This window comes from Tasmannia lanceolata, unplaced genomic scaffold (assembly GCF_043159265.1).
Source record: "Tasmannia lanceolata isolate RefF3 unplaced genomic scaffold, GAP_Taslan_0.1 ptg000015l, whole genome shotgun sequence".
In the NCBI taxonomy this organism is placed as follows: Eukaryota; Viridiplantae; Streptophyta; class Magnoliopsida; order Canellales; family Winteraceae; genus Tasmannia; species Tasmannia lanceolata.
The window spans coordinates 47387600-47410144 of record NW_027518692.1 but is presented as its reverse complement, the minus strand read 5'-3'; the positions used below and the strand labels follow the sequence as shown (position 1 = coordinate 47410144).

The following is a 22545-nucleotide window of genomic DNA, read 5'->3' as shown; positions in this document are numbered from 1 at the left end:
CAAGTCATTAGAGGTAACAAATAGTAGGGCGGTGGGAGAAGGAGAGAGATTTGATACGCACGATTGAGACGAGGGTGAAAAGTGGCTAAAAATTAGGAAAAAGTCGATTGAATTTTGAGTAGGGGAATGATATCCCCCCTCTGACAGATAAAATCCCCTCCTTTAACGTTATTCGTTAAGTTTGAAAGGCAAAGAAAAATGTTACCGGGGGATATCATTTCCCTTTTGAGTGTAGTTTTTTGTTTCTTGATTTTTAGCCCCTTCTCACCACTTGGAGACACTGGTTTCCGTATTTTGCTTTTGCCGCTCTTTCCAGTCATGGTGTCATCGGGTTCTTTTTCTTGAGATTTAGATTAGATGAAGATGCGTTGTGGATTATTTACTGCGATCTTGTGATCTAATTGTACATTTGATCTCTTTTCCCCATCTTTTAGGTATCTTATTTTGCTTGTTTTATGATAGAGATCAACGTGAGATGAAATCCCTTTCTTTAACATGGTACGGATTTTTCTTGAAAGGAAAAAAGAAGCTTGTACTAGTATTGGGCTCGTACATTTCCGTTCAATTTGTGAAACAACCAGTTACTCCAAAGTTTAAGCTATTAGATTCCGTGTTATTTGATCATTTGTACTTCAACATTCTCCCTCACGATTGGCCCATCTTTTTTGGGTTGGCCGTGGCACATATGGCCCATCTTTGGGATTGCTCACACGTGGATTTTCAATATCAAGGAGTTGTTGGGTTTCGGTCAAAAGCTTAAGCTATTAAATTGGTGTTATTTGATCATTTATGCATCAACACTTGGGCTGCAAACGAACTGAGCCGGATCATGAACATGTTTGGGTTCGGCTCATCACAAGCTCGGCTCGGGTTTGTTCGTTTACTAAATGAGCCGAGTTTGAGCCCAAAAATTAGGCTTGTCAAATAAGCCAGCTGAACTCGAGTTTTGTATAGTTTGGTTTGGACAAGCTTGTGAACTTTTTAGGCTCGGTTCATAAACAAGCCGAGCCGAGCTTTGAAGCTTGGATTATGTTCGTTATATATAACTTAATAGTATCATGTTCTTGGACTGTGTGTACTAAACGAGTCGAGCCTAGCTAAGCTCGAGCTTTGTTGAATTTTGGCGAGCGGAGCTCGAGCCCATAGTATTAAGCTCGTCATGAACACGAGCCGATGCTCAAACTAAGCGAGCTGAGCCCAAACACCCCAAAGTTCTGCTCGGCTCGGCTCGTTTGCAGCCCAACACAATTCAAATGGGTTATTCAGAAGGGAAGGATGTTGTAAGAATCTATGGACAAAAGTTGAGTAGCAGGCCTAGTTACACTTCATCTGCATATAGCAAAAACCCTCCTTTTACTACTATAGAAAGGTGGAAAGGAGGTATTTTGCAAAAGAGCTTGACATTCAACTATCTTTAAACTTAGCGAGAACAGACAATAAATAGAGAGAGAGAGAGAGAGAGAGAGAGAGAGAGAGAGAGAGAGAGAGAGAGAGAGAGAGAGTGAGGTCGGAGGTCCCTCACTCACTTGCCATGGTTGAGATTAAAAGAGACTCGAAGAAATATTACACTCCTATTCGTAGTTGTGTGGTATCCAAGACTCCACAAATGGAGCCATTAGCTTGACCCGAAGCTGTCATGTCTAGTGCATTATTTGTGAACTTGTATAGGGATGGTTCTTTATTCTTCTACACTCTCCACTGTAAAGAAAAGGAAATGATATTTACGCCTCCTTTTCAGGCATTTTCAGTCCCTTTTGCGAGTCTTTTTCTAAAACTGATGTCATTTTCAATCTCTTTCAGGAATAAACAAACAAAAATGGTAGAAAGGTTTTTTTTTTATAGGTAAGCTGGGGTTTGTCAGGGACCCCTACAGGTTTATTAAAATTAGAAAGATGAAGCAGTTAGTACACAAACTCTAACCCTATTCCAAGAATAGGGATACAAACCAGAAGAAGTAAAACAACAAGACTTATCCTTAAAAGCAGAGACTAATGTTGTATGACCTCAACAAAAAAAGACCAGTTCTCCGTTGGAGAAATGTAGCCCCTAGGGTTGCAGAATTTGGCGAATTTTATTCGATCTGAATCGTGCAGAAAGTAATAGAAAAGAAATAAATCACAATGCAAACATACGGAGATTTTCCGTTTCTAAGCCAAAATGCCTATGTCAAGAATACGATCTTCCACCATATGAGAAAACGATACACAAAGATTACAACGAGACTGACCCAAGACCCATGAACCGTCGTCTCTTCTTAACCAAGACCGTACACAAAAAACAAAGATAAAAACATCTCCTGAATTTCTCAGAACATGAGAAATTTTGAAAAAAAAAAGCAAAAAGAACAAAAAAAAAAGAACAAGAAACTCTCCCTCCCTCCCTCTCTCTCCAACTAAGATAATATCGAGGACACTTCCCTAGTATGATTAGTAGACATAACCTAATTCTCCTCTCATAATCCTCGTTACACAAGGTAACTAACCCAAGGAGAATCCCACGTGGAGTGGGGAACAAGACACTATTCCAAAACACAGATTGTAGCAATCAATGGAACTCGATCTATAGAGCATCATAGTTCCCATCGAATGGGCCAATTGACAATTGGGAGCCTCTCTTCCCACGGAGGACGGAAATGGTGCTTAACTTCTAAATCACCTTTAGCATTCCCAAATAGGCTTTCAAAACTTTAACGGCCTCTTTGATATATACCACCAAAATTGATCATTACTCAAAAATAAAATTATCTTAACTTAATCTTATTTGTAAATTGGACATTAAGCCTTCTTTGGAAACCCTAAATCATTTCTAGAACAATATTATAATAATTATTGCAAATAAAAATGTTTAACTTCAAAACCATTTGCATAGGAGATTGTATGCAGATAATTTTGAGAAGTATCCAAAGAGTCCCTACATCTTTCTACACGTCACCTGTCACACTGAATAAATACTCAAACATGGAACACATTCTGATATCGTCGGTTGGACATGTTTCTAGGGTGCACCCTTGTTAAATGGTAAAGTTTATTTTTCAGCAGTTGATTTTGTTAAGTTTTATTTTATCTTGACAGTTATAGTGAGCACAAAAAAGTAATTTTGTGTCTAGGGGTATTTTGATGGTTTTGTTGGCCTACCTTATAAATGTGTGAGTCAGCCTTGTTTGCTCCTTCTTTTTCCCTTACTTCCCTCATATTTCAAATTCAAATCCTTCCTTAGAACTCTAAACCCACAACCACTCCCCCAATTCATTATTATGTCACCATTTTTTCATAACCACTACCACTTAAGTCATTAATTCTCTACTTTCCAATGACCACCTTAAGGGTGATGATAAATTCACACCCCCTGTTGGATAATTCGCACGCCTTTAATGTATATTGATGTGGCAGACTTTAACATCAAAAAGAATTAAAGGGGTGCGAATTGATCACCACCCCCACCTTAGTCTCCTTTTATGTATTTTTGTAGATATTCTCCACTAGGAAGACCTCCATTCAAGCTCTTGTGTGCAAGCTTGGGATGTGAATGCCTCTTACCCCAAATTTGCTCCATCTTTTGAAGGTTTCTTTTTATTTTTCTTTCATACATATTGAAGTACATCTTGTGTGTGATTGCTTTTCTTCTCTTTCACTTTAGACAGATAGAGAAACACACCATTCTTTTTGCCAATTCTACTACTCCAAACGTGACCTTTACGTTTAGTTAAGGCCAATATGCATCCAATGATTGCTATGATTTTTAGCCATAAAGAGAGCCAGTGCAATACAAAGGGTGGTTGGGATCAATCACTCCTCATCCTTGATAATCATTTATATTCCCAAAATGCCGCTGCCAAGTCAAAACTTTCCTCCTTTGTTTCTTCTACCTGTTATTTCTTAGCTGTCGTCCACCCAAGTCTTCCTCCTAGGGGTGAAAGTGAAACTATAGCTAGGTTGGTGGTTGAGGCCAAGCCAAACTCAACCCGAGGTAGCATATTATCTCAAAACCCGACTGCAACCCGAACCTCCGGTTGGGGAATGTCAGTCCTGACCCAACCCGGCTTTAAATCTCTCAACCCTAACCAAACCCGTATTACCCAATTTTCCAAGTGGGCTTAGGTCAGGTTTTGGCTGGCCCGAGATAAAAATATAAAAAAATACAAAAGAATGGACAATGGGTTAGGGTCAGGTCAGGTTTGGGTCTCAATAAAATAAAAAATAAAATTATGGTATAACGTCGAGTTCAAGTTGGGTCGGGTCATCCAAGGCCACAACAACCCTAACCCAAACTAGAATTAAATCGTCTTGGCTTTACCAACCCAACTCCAGGGAAGGCCAACCTCAACCTAAACTGAGCCAAAATCGGGTTAAACCTGTTGGTTTGGGTTAGAAACTTAGAATTCAATCAGATTGGCTTTTCCCAACCATAACCCAACCAAACTCGAGGGAAGGCCAACCTAACCAGATCCAAAACCGGGTCGAATCCGTCGGGTCCGGGCTAGGCCCGACCCAAGTTGCACCCCATACTCCCCCTACGCACCGTCTATTTAACAAGCTCTTTTTCACCTCTGTGCCCTCGACAAGGAGCTTATCCTTTCCCCTATCTCTCTCTCTCTGCCCCGGCAATGGCTAGAGGCCCGGACCGGTTAGTGAAGCTAGTGAAGCAATATACGGACGTTTATCAGAAAATCTTCGTAGCCCGTTATGGCCAACAACTGATCGACCTTTTTGAGCTCCCAATCAAAATCGTATTATCTCCTTTCACACTCGCATACGACATTGCTGGATCCGCCCCTCGTGGTTTTGGTGTCCCCCAATTCATTTCTCATCTCTCTTTCTCTGCAATCTTTGTAAGTACCCTTTCTTCATTTATTTATATCGCCCCACCTTTTTTTCTTTCAACCCTTTTCTTTATGTATATCATACCACTAGTTTGTTTAATATTTCAATTCAAACAATTGGTTAGCCTAGGGTTTGATGACTTGTAACTTTTTTTAGTTGAATTGAATAACACCCATATACAAAAATCTAAGGAGCGGCTACTTATAGATTATGTGTTGGCCTAGGTTTTGCCTAGGTTTTGTTTTAGCCTAGGTTTTGTTTTAAACATAAATTGTAACCTGAAAAGGCCCAAATTGCACCCAAATTGCAATGTACATCCAATTTGAAATTTGGGTCTTCTTGGATTTCAGTTCATGTAAATGTGCAACCTGTTTTTTTTTTTTTTTTGAAATGGTTTGTTACCTGACATAAGGCCCAAATTGTATCCAATTGCATGTTGGGTGTTCAATTCACAGCCATGCGTCCGCAAGTAGATAGTTCAGCAGCTGTTGAGCGTTTTTTTTCTTCTTCCCTCGTATCAATGGTATGGGAAGAGTTTTTTTCTAAATCCTTCCAAAGTCTGTTAAGTGGGTTATCTGGAATCGCTTTCCAGCTAATCTGGTTACTGTGAGTTTGTCTCACATTTTGGTGCCTTATATAAATTTCATGATATTTAAGTTCACATATATGCGCTTTCCGAGTAGCTAGGAGTTCACTGCATATATATATATATATATATATATAGCTAGGACCTTTTTTTAAAAAAATTTGCTAGCTTTGTAAATGTTAAAAAATCATTTCGTATGTAAAATTGTTTTTTTTTTTTTTTTTTTGTTTGTTTACATTACACGTATTTCTCAACGACAGTTTGTTTTCTTTTCTTTTTTTCCGTAGTTTCGAAACTTCACCACATCATCATCGATTACCTTTTGCCTTGGCTATGTTCTTGTTTGCCCAACAAAGTCAATTAAAACTCCTTTGACTCTCTTGAGTTATGACGGTTTTGATTGAGTACTCAACCGCGTTAACCAAGTACTCCACCGTGTTGACAGAGCACTTGATCGCGACCCGCCGAGTCGACTAGGATTTACATTGGCCGCATGTTGGCTTGAATCTATGTTTTGAAACATTGTTTTTTTCTGATATGGGTTGATTGCAGGCTGTTGCTACACTCGGTACTTATGATATTGCCTTGGAGCTTGGGAAGAAAGTGCTATGTCAGAGGTGCTCACTGTTATAGCTATAGTAGAAACCCTTTTTTATCCAACATCAGTTCTTTCCTTGTTATTCTTTTTGGGTTTCTCTTCAGTTCAATAATACATTTTCTTTACTTTTTTTTCATGATCATGTTATTGTACCTTGCATCTTTGTTTGCTATATTTTTTTTTTGAAATGGTTTGTTTGCTATATTATATTGATTGATTTAAAACTTTAAGATGTTAAATTGCCTAGTCATATTTTTTCTGGGATTTGGGTAGTTGAACTGTGTCGAAGGGGCTTTCCTGAGTTGGGTAAAATAATATTAAAAATCAATTGACATAGATTACTTCACGTCTTCACTAATTCAATTTTTTCAAGTTGGCCAAGTTATATAGTCTCGGTTACCCAGGAGATGCATTTGAGTCTTGGATATGATATCTATTCACGGATAAATGATTTCCTGGTTAGCTTCAACAAATGCAGCAATCAATATAAAACTGTACATCATCTTCATCACTAGTTATGATTTAAATCTTCTCATCTGTAATCTTAGTCATCATACATTATTTATACCGCTCATTCTCAACATTGCATTTTCTTGCCGTTAACACAAGACCTTTTGAAATTATTTTGAGTAAGTATTTGTTAATCTGGTAATATTGTTTTGAACTTTTTGGTTTGAGAAAGCATCTGTGCTATTTAGGAAAGCTTTGATTAGTAAGCAAATGGCCAATGTATAGCAATGAAGGGAGGGTTTTTGGTGTGGAAGTACCTGAAGCTTAGTCCAATTATTTGTCTTATGGTAGAAGTCTACTTTTTCATCTAAATTGCTCAATATATGGAGTTATGCCTGTTTTAAGAGTTCAGTGCATTTGGCTTACTCCTTTGCAGTTTGCCATGTCCACAACATTGTTTTCCCGAACTAATCTTTAGATTTGGATGATGGGGGGAATGGAGGGAAGTTCATTTTGTCCAAGGGATTGACTTTATTGTTGAAGAAAGCGAGTTAGGAATCTGGGGATGGTGGGGCAACATTTGGGCTGTATTGGAAGCTTTGTGTTCTCATGGCTGCCAGAGTCCTTTTTTGGTGATGGTTCTTCTAGATCTGGTTTTCTCCATTGCTGTTTGGATCTTCTTTGTTTTGGTCTTTAAATTCACCTGTTGCTTGTCCTTCTCACCATTGATCATTGGACGTAGTTTGGTGGTTTCTATTCCTCATCGTGTCATCTAAGGACTTCAGTGATGAATTTCTGCTAATTCTTAGAGATTACATATTAAATGGCTCAAAATAAGAAACCATTTACTTTTCTGGATTGTCAATGGGCCCTTAGGTGATTAAGGCAAAATTTTATGGAATGTGACACTGTAGTGGTATGGCTCATTTGGCTAAAAGGAATATGAGAGGTTTTTATGATCATGTAAAACCAGCAGGAATAATCATTTTGGATGTTAAATTAGCTATTCCTTGATGGCATGCATAAGGAGAAAGCGAGAGTTTTGAGGCTTTTCAGTTGGTGATATCCTTAGAAGTTGATGGGCTTTCTCAATGGGTTGGGAGATGTTAAATAGGATTGAGCGAAGATGGGCGCTCCAACTCTGGTGGTGATCAGGCCTAGCAGGGGTGGAGAGTTCTTTAGGAATTCATTGAGTGAAGTTGTCAAAGCTTTTTTTGGCCTCAGGATTCAGGTGAGGCGAAAATCAACACACTGCTTACGGGATTAAGCATTTTCAAGCAGGTATTATTTGGTAGTTTATGGGTAGGAGATTCCAGAGTGGCCATTACATTGGTAGTGAGATTATCTCCAGGCGGAAATTAGCAAACTTCATTTTATATATTAGTAAGGAAGCGGGGCCCCCTTTTCAAATATATCCCAAGAAGTGCTAACAAAGCTATTAAATTTCGGTTTCGGTCGCCACAATAATGGAAACGTTTCTGTTTCTACTGGAAATTTCGGTAGGAATCTTGTAAAATCACGAAAACGTATGAAAACATACATAAATGATTAATTTTTAGGTTGAAACTTTAGGAAATGGTAGAAGAAGTGCAAATACACACTTGGAGACCATTACACAAGCAAGACAACCATTCATAATGATTTTTTTTTTTGAAAATGAACCATTCATAATGATTAAATAACATTGAACACCTAGTGACATGCGACGTCGCGAATGTCTGATAATCCAATATGTACCGTTATATATATTTTTTGAATGGTGCAATGGACCATCATATTGGTATATATTAGATTATATACCAAAATAATCCAATTTATAGGTAGTGGTATTTTTGTTCACTTAATTACAAAAAGTATTTATGATATTTTTATGCTATGTGGTTATTGTTCCCTTCAGTTGAGTTAACGGGCCGGGTTTCGAGCTTTCCGAAAATCCGGGTTGTTACAGCGCCAGCCGCCATAATGGCGCCTGTTATGAAGTAATAATGAGTCTTGCATGGTGAGCGGACCACTGGGGCGGCGCGATGTATGATAATCCAATATATATCACATTTCACATGTAATTTATATAAAAATTTATGCACGCCACATTTCCCATGTAATTATTTTAACTATAATTATGTAGCACATATTGATATTGTATACCACTAATACACTTACGGTTTTAGTTTCGGTAAGCATTTCAGTTTCGGTATTACGGTATGTTTTTCAGTGGGGATGGAAACAGAAGCATTTCTGTCGTTTCATGTTAGTTTTGGTGGAAATTCATAACCATAGTGGTAACGAGATGGCTGATGGCCTGGCGAGAGAACTAGTGGATCAACCGATCAAGTACTGCTTGTTGGTTGAAAGCTGATTCTTTTATATACAAGGCAATCTTACTGTTTTTCTTCCTGACCACATGCGTATTGTTCTTATCTTTATCTTAAGTTTTTTTGTTGACAATCTCGTCCATGGTACCTCTATATATTCTTTCTACTTTGATTAAGATCTTCACTTGTAATTCTTCCAAAAAGAGAAAAAAGAAAGGGATTTTCGAAGAGATCTCAATAGAAGTGGAAATTGGGTCGATGGAAGTTGTTGGTCTTGATCTGCTTTCTTGTTAAACTTAAACTAACCTGGCGAAAAATTAGAAGTATATGGTGTTTCTCACACACACCGAAATTTTAAATTTTATTTTTGATAATAAACAAATTTTGAGTTGTTGAAACAATATTTTAAATTCTTGAACTTGGAATCCCATTATGCTTCATTGAAAAACCACTTTCTAATAATATGTTGTGTGGAATTTATTGCCTTAGGCCATTCATATATTTCCATCCCTTGTGCACATTCAAGTAAATTTGACATTACTCATGTATGTGTGTGTGATTATGCCAGCTCAATGTGATTGGAGAGAATTATCTTTCAAATTTTTTTTGTGCTGTAATAGAAATCAGAACAAAACTTTGTTGAATATTGGTTGTCATATTTTGTTTGCCAGAAGCATATATAATTTTATAGTTTGTGCTTTCATCATGGCATTAGTTTGAAGAACTGAAAACATGAAGAGTGTTTAGTGATTCACATATTTGTAAATCTTCCTTACAAAAGAATTCAATCCATTACTTTCTTGTCTTTTTAATGTCAGTTCACCTGATAATTCGAAAGCACAATCTAACTCAATGTAGCTACAATCAAATTGTAGCTTTAAGTTTTTGGAATGTAAGCTTATTTTTCTTGAAAGTTAGGTTTTCTAAGAGATACATCTATACATTACGTTGATTTTGTGATGTGTAGGAATTGTCGCACCTGCAACGGTTGGCAGGCGTTGCGTTGCACAATTTGTAAAGGCACAGGCAAGGTGCACTATCAAGTCAAAAACTACACCTTGAAAAGGTATTTGTATTGTTAAATATACTAACGCCACTTAAAGGGCAGAATGGTTGTATTATATATATATGGATTGTATTATATTATATATGTGAGGAAATGGTTTGTGAGCAGCTGCTTAGATAAGCTTATCTGAGCAGAGCTCACAAACCATAGCGGGTCCCACATTTTGGGGGTGATCCTAAGCATTCATTTGGAAGGCCCCATCACGGATGGGGTGTTACCAAAAATCAGCTCCATTGGATCATCTTAGGGTGTCCATTTGTGGAGGGATTTTTGTCTTTGTGGAGGGATTTGTGGACAGATATTGTTTGTCCACAAATCTGCCCATTTTTTCCCTCCACAAATGGAAGGGTTAGGATGATCCAATGTAGCTGATTTTTGGTACACACCCCATCCATGATGGGGCCTTCCAAACCATTTCTCCTCTCTCTCTCTCTCTCTCTCTCTCTCTCTCTCTCTCTCTCTCTCTCTCTGTGTAGCTAACTTAGCTACACCGCCGGCTTAAAATATAATGGGCCCACATTGTTTTGGTGATCCAAACCATTCATTTGATTGGCCCTCACATAGATAGGGTGTCCACCAAAAATCAGCTCCATAGGATCATCCCAACCCTCCACTGCCCATTGTATTTTAAGCCGGCGGTGTAGCTAAGTTAGCTACACCGGCGGTGTAGCTTCACTTTCCTCTTATATATATATATATATATATATATATATATATATATATATATATATATATATATATACACATATATATATAATCGTGGGAAGGGAGTGCATAACTTTCTATGCGCAACTCTCTTCTTTCCCTTTGACGCATTTTTCATCTCTCTCTTCTCTACTTTCATCTCCTCTTCCACAATCCATTCCACCATGTAGAAATTGAAAATGGTATTAGAGCTAATGGTGGAAGTGATTCTTCCTCCATAAAGGTACCATATTTCATAGCTTTCATCTCCTTTTCCCTCTTCGCCTTTGTTTCTTTTAATCCTAGCCAAATCTTCTTATTCCACCTTGATTAACATCCCATTAGCTCACCTATAAGATTCCACGCAACAACCTTCCCTTCATTAAAGATTTCCATCAGTTTCACGCCCTTTTGAGTCCTTTTTCAACCCTTTCAACAACCCTTTTCCACATCCCTTTTCCTCCCTCTTTCTTAGTTTTCTTTCCCTTTCCTTTTTCCTTTCCCTTCAGTTTACTCTTAACGTTAATCAGAGCTTCCGCTACTATGCTGCCCTGCGTCATTTGGTATCTGACATTCAATCTGCCCCTGCGTCAAGATCCCAGAGTTAATATTTCCTAATAATTCAGCTTGGGATCATTTTGTCATTGTGTGTAACTGTTGAAGAGTGAAGCACACATACGTGTTATATGCTTTATCTGTGACCTGGCCTATGTCACATATGTGTTATATGTCTTATTGATGGCTTATTGCTTCTTTTTTTTAGTATTAGTCATAAGTTGTCTGTTATGAAAGGGTCATTATTTCGTAATGAACTGTGTAATGTTCTCTTACCTCTTTAGGCCTTCTTAGAGTGGATGTTTTAAATACTTCAAATAATATGATGTTCATTTCAGACTGCGGATGAAATCTTTTCGCAGGTTTTAGATTGCATAATCATAATCAACTGGTAACCAAACTCATTCTTTTTCTTTAACATTCTCTTGCAGTGGAGAGAGAGCAACGGCTGAGAATATTGCTGAAGCCATTGTGGATAATCGGGCTGAATTAGTCCATCTTCCTTCTGCCATTGATCTTCCTTTACCATTGCCCTCTAAAGAGTGCCCTACATGCAATGGATCTGTAAGTTATATCTTGTTCTAAGAAATCTATTTTCAGCGCTCTTACCATGACTGTCTGAATTTCCACTTTGCCAAACGTTTCATTTGCTTGCAAGTGTCCATTTTTGGTTGGAAGTGCTAGTAAGTGTAAGGGACTTATTTTATTTCATTGTCATCTAAGGATATTCTTGGTATTTTGAATGTGTCACTTAAAGTTATAGTGGCATTCCTGAAATTTCAGTGCTCTTATCCTGTGTAACTTTTCACTAAATTTCTGTTCTGTATGATTTTATTCTGGCTTATGTTTTGAGCTATATTTTCTACAATGATATCTACAAAGTACCTATGATAAACATTTTGGAGTATAATTTTTATTCTGGCTTGTGTTTTGAGCAACTTTTTTAACCATGATTTCTATAAAGTACCTCTGATAAGCATTTTGGCCAAGATAAATTTGATGGTGATGCCAAGATATTTGACGCCTAAAATTCATGATTGCTGCATGGATGCCTTGATTTTGTTCATTATGCCGGGAAAATATAATAACTATGGGAAAGTATGATTATTATGTTTCTTCTGGAACCAGTTCCTTTTCAGTATAAATCTCACCAATCACTTCAATGATGTCATATTGTTTTTTTTTAATCTTATTGATGAAGTACTGTATATTGCAGGGTGTGATGGGTTGTCCTGAATGTAAACATAAATTGCAAGTTAGGATCTCTGCTGATGATGTGAGTCTCATTGCTAATTAGCTACTTGAGTGCTTTTATCCTATGTTTATTTGTGTCTAGATTATCTTGCGTTGTCTCTTCATTCGATATAATTCACATTTAAACTATGTGGAAAGGTCTTTTAAATTAGTGCAAAATCGAATAGATGCGTAATGAAACGAACTTGTTCATGCTTTCTATCGAAGAGTCAGATTGCGGAGCATGGACTTTGGTTATATCTCTCCTTTCCTCATTTATCGTTTATAGGTAATAATCCATGTACCTACTGTACCTCTTCGTTGAGAGTCTCTTGACCTGAACTTTCCTCTTAGACAGTAGGAGGAATAATATTCTCATCTCTGCTATACTCCCTCCCGAGGAAAGTTAGGAAGAGTCTTCACTTCACTAAATAGTATGGTGTATCTTCATAAAATGTAACATCCATGGAGACATATCTCTTCTTGTGACATGATAGATACACTAATACCCTTTTTTGAGAAGAGGAGTATCCCACAAATGCACACTTAAGGGATCCAGGAGACAACTTATATCTAGATGGATCAATGTTTTGTGCTAAACAGACACAATTAAATACAAACAGAGCGATACTAGAAGGCGAATGGCCACCATCAAGACAAACAACAAGAGATTTATAATTTAAAACAAAAGAAAACAAACAATATTCACCTCCATTATCCTAATGAAAGGATGATATTATGTTGAAACTGTGTTTGGAGTTTGGACCCACTTGTAAAAGATTTTGAACAGATTTGTAACTTCTGATCTATATCTTTCATCAAGTAGATCCATGTCATATGGGTAGCATCATTAGTGGAAGAAACACTAATGATATTCAACATATGAAGTAATAAGAGCAGGTCTCGAAATATTATAATGAACTAACCGAAATGGATCAATACACCAATTATTCAAACTCTTAGAATATGTAGAACATTGATGTTTAGAAGATTTGCATGTCTATCATTTAATGGTATCACAAGCAACAAAATTTAAACTAGGAATCAACAAAATTATTCGAACTCTTCATTCATACGTTTAAAACTTCAAATTGTTTTGCAAAGATCCACATTTATTATCCTTGTTTTATTGTTATGGTAAATGATTCTTGAGTGTGACTTTGAAGTTCTTATTCAGCCTGTCTGAAGATATATCCTTTCTCTTTGAACCTCAACTAAATTTGTATAATAAATTGAATGCCATTGTTTTTTTTCCTTAGATCATGGAGCCACCATGGAAAGCATATAATGTCATTAGAAAGATGGACTACCCCTACGAGGCAAGTGTCAAAATTCTCTTTCCTTGCAGCTGTGTTAGTGATAATTTTCGCAGCGTCTGATATTTTTTGGCTCAAGGTTTAGTGGCTGTGGGCTTGTGGCAGCTTGATATTTTTTTCATGCTCCCAGAAAATTTCATGTGATATGATGATTGCTCTAAATGCATGCTCTCGGCTGAAAACTGTCGTGTATCTTTAGAGTTTTTGTGATCCTACATGATATTTGGAAAGTTGCCAACTTTCCTAATTAAAAAAAATAAAATATCCCGTGAAAAAATTCGTTGCCACAACCTGGTTTATGAGATACCATCAATATAACAGGGGATATCCCTCCACAAAGAGCTTTGTGGTCTCCTTAAAGTCTCTGCACTTGATTCATTAAATGTTTCGAGTCCAAAGACTTTAAACAAACAGAAAGCAAATAAGTGTTACTATTGATGCAAATAATGGAATCTTGTGTAGGCATTTTTGCACATTGGATTGATTTTCTTATCTTTGAACTAGATGAATTATATACTGATACAGGAAACAAGTTAACTATGCCGTTGGGATGACTGTCTTTTACTTGCTAATATCTTTATCATGTCTTTGCCTTTCTCTTTCAGAATATTGCTCAGAGCATGCGAGACCCAAAAGTTGCTGCATTTTGGTTAATAACCATGCCTCAGATATTGGGAGGATTCAACTATGATGAGGATGTCAAGCAGAAAATTTGGTGGGAGTACAAGGTTTGTGTCACATTGCATCAGGGAATTCACCCTATTCGTGGAAACATTTAGCCTTATGGCTTATTCTCTATAGGAACATGCATGCTTTTTAAATTGGTTTTTTTTTATAGATGTCTCCTTGTCCAGGCTCTACTGCTTCTGTTAGTTAAATTGGTTTCTGTTAGGGAAATGATATCGGTCAATCATGTCTTGATAATCGCACAGACCCAGCTTGTCTTTTCCTTTTTAATTCCCTTTTGAAAGCTTTTTGGGAACTGTGATAACATTTTGACAGCTCTTTAAATACTAAAAGACAAGATGCATTAGTGAAAATATCAAAACATGGTTGTGCTGATGTCATTTCCCTTTCGTTATAGATGTTTCGTTGTTTTTGCTCACGCCCTAAGTGTTACAGTATTTCTGTTGACACACTGTAAGACACGTTTGTTGGACATGCTTCAACATGGCTATCAGGAATAAAACATTCTATCATATATGCTTATCATAATTTGATTATTTCCCTTGTTAGATAATTCATAATTTCATGGTTTTTTAATTAATATAAAATACATTTTAATGTGAGTTCTGTTTTTCATTTTATATTTGAGTTTTATCTACCTGATTTTTTTTTATGGAGTTTTGGTTCATTCTTTAATGATTTGATGCACTTCTCATTTTAGGAGTCTATGCGGTACGATCAACTTCGAGATGTGGTAGCCAAGCGTAAACCTGGCTGGGAGCACCTACAGGAAGTGAGTGCCGAAGCCTGATGTACAATTTATACTTATCATTAAACATTTTTTTTGTAGGAAATGTGCTTGTCATTAAACATTGAATCATATTGAGCAATTATGTAACTGTCAAAGCCTGATATATAATTTATACTTATTTTATCATTCAACATTGAATCACGTTAAAATATCATGTGTGACTGGCGGTGTTTTTGTCTCTGGTTTCTTAAAATACATGATTTTAAAATTCTTACAAGTATTGTTGCCTGATTCCACTAGGCATGCTATTTAAAAATTATACCAAAAGTGAGTGCAAGAGTGCCCCTTAGTTGACATAATTTTTAGTTGAAATATTTGAAACATGGAATGAACATCGTTCGAAGGTTGGAGAAGTACGTTAAAAAAGGAATGTACATTGCAATGGTACTTTCCACTTTTAACATGGAACCAGCTTGGGTAAATTGACTTGGCTAAGTAATGGTAAATAAAGTGCTATAATATCATAAAAGCATGGAAAAACGACCAAGCGCAAATGGTTACCAAATTTGGGTCCTTTTTGCTCCTCTTTCTTTGTTCTTTACCCTGAAGTAAGCTTTAATAGGTCTGAGCTCCCTTTTCTGATGAATTTGTGCATTACTATAGCAGCAAACAGCTGTTAAAAAATGTCCTCTGCTCATAATCTGCATTCGCTATTGACGACTATCTCATTACATTGAGGCTTTAAGTATTATTGTTATATTATTGCATTATGCCATAGTACTTTTATACTTATCAAGTTATTTTATTGTACGTTGTTGGCAAGTCTGAAGTCAGTTGTCGAGATTTTTTTTTAGAAGGCTAAAACATTTTAGTCCGTGAAGAGGTGTGGAAGTGTTTATCTTAGTGGGAACTCTGAATTTTGAAATATTGTATGTTCACAGGCCCTCATCTCTGTAGACCCAGCCCGTGCAAGGGACGATCCAGTTATTGTGAAAAGCATACCTTATTTCAAGGCCAAGAAGGCATTAGAAGCACAAGTCATGGAGCTTGATGTCCCACCGCGACCACACAGCTGGGGTGTAGGAACACTTGATCTTCTCTTATATCTTTTTATTAGTTTTTTTTTTTTTTTTTTTTTGAATGGTTTTTATTAGTTTGTTCTACCTTTGAAATTCTTAGACACTGCTATTGCAAGCATACTGAGGCAAGCAGTGACTCAGTGTGGGCTTTTCAGATATTTTTAATGATTACATATGGAGACGGTTCTCAATAGCATCACAAAAAAAATTCTTTTTTTATTTTTATTATTATTATATAATTTGTCAAAAGTACAGTTTGTGGACAGTCAGAAACAATGCTTGAACAACAGCTAAAATTAGAAAACAAGAACTAGTGAACTCCTTCTCTTCATCCCTGCTTTGTGTGCTATATTTAAGTCAAAGTCAAGATGATTAAATCACTCTTAAGATTTGGAAGAGCTTTCTTTATTATAAAAACTAGTTGCAGGCCTATGAAATTTGACACTCTTTAAGCTTCTCAGTTTACCAAACACCTGCAACTAAACAGGATCTTAAGGATTTACCTCCAACAGTTATATGTGAACCCTTTCCCTCCAAGATCCTCCAATTCAAATTCATTTCCTTATGCTTAACATTGTTATCTATTTTGTAGACTATTATCATTTAATGAATCCAATCACACTTGTCTCCGACCATCAAGCCATCTTTGGAAACACCATGTGTGTATCCTGAGATATAGGTGGGCATACATATTCAAAAAATAGTATGAGTTAATAAAAAGTTGGTGAGAGAAGTTCTTGCCGATGAGTTATAAGATACAGTATTGGTTTGCCATTAAAAAGAAGCATACAGTATTGGTCTCTACTTCTCTGCTGTTCATGATTGGCTTCATCAAAGGCGGATTCTTTTATGATCTGAAACTGAAATATTATTAGAAGGCAAACATAAAATAAAAAGGCACAGGTAGGCCCCAAAAATTTCTAATAACCATAGGCGTATATTGATATTTAGGACAACTACGAGTCAGTAGTGTGAGACTTGTTAACTTTTAAAAAATGCCAGGCTTTTTTCTCGAATATCAATTTTGACAGCAGCAAGAAAAAAAACTCGATGCTTCTAATACAAAATAAGTGACTGGTTTAGATGAATAATGGGCGAGAAAGTGCACAAGCATGTCATTTGCATGCACACTAATATAAATCTAGAACATGCTCATTGTTTTCTACTTGTAGTATTTCAAATTATGATAGAGGTTTTTTTTTTCCTTTTTTATTTCTCTTTTTTTGTTCCTTTTTACTTATGATAGAGGTTTGGCAGGACTTAAACCTTCCACTGAATGCGTCCTCTTGGACTGAGGAGGAGCTCAAAGACCCGAAGAAACTATCTGAGATGACAATCCTTCTCAATGCCCAGAGAGAGATGGCTGATAAAATCTTGGACGGACAGTGGGAAACAAAATGGCGCCAAGATAAGGTATGGAATACCCAGCTATTACTTTGTCACTTACACAATATTACAGACAGAAAATTGCAATTTTATTATTATTTTTAACTGAAGAACGTGCAGTTTATGCAAATTTCGAATCAACTTTTGATCTAGTTGGGTGACCATAGGCAAACTTGACTCTCATCGAACAAATTGTTTTGGTCAAATTTAAATCTAAGTAGGTGTAATATGGCACACTGGATTTTGTTTAATATTCATAATCATATCCAAGCATACATTATGATACTAATGCCATATGCCATATTTGAGATACTATTTTGTTTATATTTATTAAAAATCTTTATTAGTGTTTATTTTGAGCAAAATTCTTTTTATAAAAAGGTACTCTACCCAAATCCTGGCCATCATCGTCATCCTCCATGCCACCACTCTAATCGATTTGAAACCTTCGGGCTTAAATTCTTTCTACTTGGATTTCCCCTGATCTTGATCTAACACCTAGTGACTAGTCAGCTGTGAGCCATACCCGTACAAATTAATTTGTACGGGCACTATCCCAGTTGTTGAACACTCTCTGTTTTATATGTGTGTGTGTGTGAAAATTGACACACACACACACACACACACACACACATATTTATGGATGCAAATATTTTAACATAGAAAAATATGATCAAGCCAAAGTACAAATGATGGCCCTACCTCAATGATCCACACCATTTATTTCCTAGGCTTTTCTATCGATGGGCCATAGAGCGAAGTGCTCCCTCATCGAACAAGTCTAAACCTCCAATATATGTCTACTAAATGGATGGCGAGAAAACAAAGAAGCAATAGTCTAAACTCACGGCCACAAATTGGAAGATTAGAATCGTCCAATGGGAGTAGGTTTTGATGCATTGCCATCCGGACTAGAGCCTAAGACGTTAATGGTTTGGATCATTGAACAAGTGGGTCTCACTTCTATCCACCCATATTTTCATTGGAATACATGTGCATGCATTATATAAGAACCCTACTGCTCTATTTGGTTACTTATTTTTGAGAAAAATATGGGGGAATGATCTTCTCCTAATTTGCCGAAGATTGTTTGGTCTCCATTTTAGCAATTTTGGGGTCTTTGACCACCGGGGTTGTCGAGAGCCAGTTGGGTGATGTGGCGCCCTCTAAATTTGCTCCCCAAATTTTACCAAAATGTAGAAATTTGAGGAGAAAATCTCAGGGAAATAGAGTTGAGAAGACGTCTGGGAGATCTCCCACAAATCTTAAGCAACCAAACATCCTCTCCTAATCTCCCCGTTGACTGATCTTCTTTTGATCTCCCGTTGACTTCTTCTTCTCCTAATCTCCCACCCATCCACAAGCAGCCAAACAGAGCATATATGCATACACTTAACTCCTTCGTCATATGCACATTTTACTTTTAAAAGCTTTTACCATACCTGACATCCAATTAGAAAAGTAGTTAATAAGGTATAGAATGCCGTTGTCTAAACAAAGAAGTGCAGATATCGTTGTATCTGGTGTTAGACATTATATTTATTTATTTATCTGGTGTTTTACCCTACCCGACATCCAATTAGAAACAGCCTCTCTGCAAAGCAGGGGTAAGACTGCGTACAGCTAGCCCTCCCCAGACGCCACAATGGCGGGAGCCTCGTGCACTGGGTCACCCTTTTTAGGTGGTGGCTGCTTTAGTCTGACACATGTACATTATAGGGACCTTTCATATGGCCAGTCCCATCATTCATAGATGGGTCGTAACTCAAAAAATCATGGTTTCGGATGATCAAAGTTTCTGAAGATAGGACCTTTACCCATTAAATGTGGACCATTGATCAACGTTTACTTTTCTTTTAACTATCCATCTACACCATCAGAAGCCCTCTAGTTGGATGCATGGAAGATCATTTGGATGGTACGGCTTTCTTGCTATGATCTACTTATGATGTGGCTCACTTGATGAATTTGTTGGATCACGTACAAATGTGCCTCATGTACTAGATTAGATTCGCCTACACCGAAATGGAAAAAGAAAGGTCCAACACTTGATTCTTTACACACAGGTGAGGGACAAGATGCACGAAATATGGTGGAATTAGTGGTGTGGCAACAAATCACGGTGTGGTGGGGATTAATCAGGGTGAGATTTAGCTTTTTCCGACAAAGGGTTAACAAAATCCTCTTCAGATGAGAAGTAAGAGGTCCCACCTCTTGAGGGTGAGAGTTAGCAGCTTCCTATATAAATACATACATACATACATGTGTGTGTGTGTGTGTGTGTGTGTGTGTGTGTGTTGTGTTAATGTTTTTAATGTTCATAGGGTCGTGGTTGTGTCTTAAATTTTCTACACTATGAAGCATTTCTGGATCTGTTCTCAATTTCAGTTTTAATGTTCATAGGGTGGTGGTTGTGTTTTAAATTTTCTACACTGTATGAAGCATTTCTAGATCTGTTCTCAATTTCAGTTGAACGAGCTTTTGGAAGAGAAGGTACGGCCGTACATCCGGTCCGTAGACACTGTTCTTCCTCAGCCTATTATTATCCAGTCCCAACATGAAGGACAAAAGGTTTCTCTCTTCTCTTTCTATTTACATTTCCTGTTTACTTTTATCTTTTTGTTTCACTTAAATCTTAACCAAATGGATAATTACCATATATGATAGCACTGCACCTTATTTCTTACTCCGTGAGTTGAGCATTATTCTTTGTTGTTACAAGGTTACCTTAATTTGGTCACAGCCAGATATACTCCAGAATCAGAAAATTAATCTAGTGTGGAACTAATCAGGAATTACTTGACATGGTGTTTAATAGGGTTGGTTAAGCATTTACTTTTGCAGGCAACCGGCTATTGCTAGTCTGTTTCTTGTGTGGTAGCATCGCATATCTTTGGAGCTCTCTCTGGATCTTTATCCAATTGCTTTCACCTATATTATATTCATTATCACTGTCCTAGAAGAGAATCAAGATTTGTTTATTCAAAGACCACCTGTATCTATTTCTATATGGAATCTAAAGAAAATGAGCCGTAGTTGTTAGTTACGATTTGAACAAAATGTGGTAGGCCTGAATAAATTGTCAATTTTTTGCAAGAGTTGCTGCTTGGTAACAACTCTTTACCTTTGATAGCTAATTTACAGGTTAAATGCTTTGTCCATGATTTCAACTTATAGAAGATTTACTCAAACTTGGGGTTTCTTTGGCCTGATAATTTAGAGCATGTTATAAGGTTGGCCAATAGTGATGCGGATCAATTAGCTCGATCGGGAGTTGATAGTGCTCAATTGTAGACTTTTGACTTTCTCCCCCCTTGAGTTCATCATACTTTTGTCATATTTTACATTGTAGTGTGCCTGTTCTTCCCTTTGTATTGAGTATTGAGCATTTCGTTCATCGGATTTTCCCTTCTTTGTTTTGTTAGTATAAATATAAGGTTGGGTTTTCTCATGGTCATTGAGATTTTTGAATTACTTTGGCATCTCTTGAAATATTATGTAGTCCTCTTATATGATGCAGAAAGGGAGGCGACGTAGATGGTGGTTGTTTTGATGAAGAAATGCAGGTACCGAACACTGGTCATGTGTAAGATGTACATTTTTGGTTCTGTGCATTATTCCTTTTATGAGCATGTCATCATCCCTAGTCCCTATTGTTTGAATTACAAGCTAGTTCATAAGAACATATAGAAGAAAGCAATTAACTACATATTTGCAGTCTAAATGCATGTACTTTTCTTTCTTAATTTTCTGTTCTGCTTATTTCTGATGCTGAGCAGATTGGAGCGACGAATTTTGTTGACACTCAATTGTTATCGATTTTTGTTTTGTTTTATAATGGTAATCTTGCAATGTATTGGTGGTCATAAAATCATCGGTTGACAGATAACAAAATATGTGGTAAATGGTTTGATTAAGAATCAGCCAAGTTTAAGTGTTTGACTGAATTTGACTACATATTACTGAGCACCATGAAAAGCAGCATGGTTGATAACGAGAATGGGGAAACAATATCGTAGAGTAGAAGTGGCAAGGGCACTTCTATATTTTGTGAGAGATTTTTAGAAATTGGTTGATGATAATGTTCGAGAGAAAAGAGACTAAAAATGTTGCCTAGGTGGACCCTACCATCTTTCAGATGGGTCAAACTTAATTTTGATGTGGTTCTAATAGCAATCCAGAGTGTAAGGGAATCAAACCTGAATCAAAGCATTAAGGATATATTGTTTAAAAGATATTTAAATGAGATTATATTTGCCAAATTGTAAGGGAAGATAATTTTTCTTCTCCAATCCTTCATCATGTGCTTTTAACATACTTCAGTTTGCTGCAAAACACAAAATATCATATAAGCAGTAGAACTCACCGTTGAAAGCTAACCGTTAAGGAGTGCGAGCCCAGATCCTTTTAAGCCCATCCACATCCATTCATTTTTCCGATGTGGGATCTTTGCTTTCGTATGCAACCCCAACAATACTTTCCATGAGTAAACAACGTGAGAACTACCACAAGGATTTTTCTATCCTCGAGGGTACACTAGGCGTTACCATGATCTTCCCCGAGGGATTTCTCGACGCTCAAGAGTGCACCGGGTTTCCTTGCCCGGGCTCTTGTTGGGATCTGGGTAGAACTCACCCGAGGGTGCCCAAGTCCTTATAAGCCCTTCCGCATCCATTAACTTTTCAGATTTGAGATCTTTACTCACATGTGTAACCCCCAACAAGCACAAATGATAAACAAAAGGCACGGCAATTGATCTAACTATCACCTACACCCACGCATATAAGAGGAGGTGACACATCCAAAAGCCGAGCTCATCTCTTCGCATACATTACGCCCACGTCTAATAACAGAATAGCACATGGCAATATTAAAAAAAGAAAACAGTGGCATTGATATTTAATGGAGAAATGATGGCAAGGATTGGGATGAGAGATTTATGATTCCCGCTTATTGTTACTAAAATGATATGATGTTGCTTTTCTTTTTCTCCCAGTTTTCTTTTGTTTTGTCCTCGATGATTTATCCGACGATCCTAGCGCA

At 37.1% G+C, this 22545-nt stretch overlaps 1 protein-coding gene across 4 annotated transcripts; it reads left to right on the top strand.

Annotated features, from left to right (window-relative positions):
* Positions 1 to 4440: 4440 nt before the first annotated feature.
* On the top strand, positions 4441 to 21340 carry EMB2737 (embryo defective 2737). Of its 4 annotated transcripts, none has more exons than XM_077396154.1 (13): positions 4441 to 4828; positions 5959 to 6023; positions 9734 to 9832; positions 11503 to 11635; positions 12288 to 12347; positions 13564 to 13623; positions 14226 to 14348; positions 15008 to 15079; positions 15979 to 16116; positions 17374 to 17529; positions 19972 to 20073; positions 21005 to 21068; positions 21282 to 21340. In XM_077396154.1, the coding sequence occupies exons 1-12, from the start codon at positions 4604 to 4606 to the stop codon at positions 21053 to 21055; spliced, it is 1284 nt and encodes a 427-aa protein (XP_077252269.1). In that variant the 5' UTR covers positions 4441 to 4603; the 3' UTR covers positions 21056 to 21068; positions 21282 to 21340. The 4 variants fall into 4 exon arrangements, with proteins under 4 accessions (XP_077252269.1, XP_077252268.1, XP_077252271.1 ...); XM_077396156.1 differs by having other exon boundaries at positions 4444 to 4828; positions 21023 to 21068; XM_077396153.1 differs by having other exon boundaries at positions 21005 to 21340.
* The last annotated feature ends 1205 nt before the right edge of the window (positions 21341 to 22545 follow it).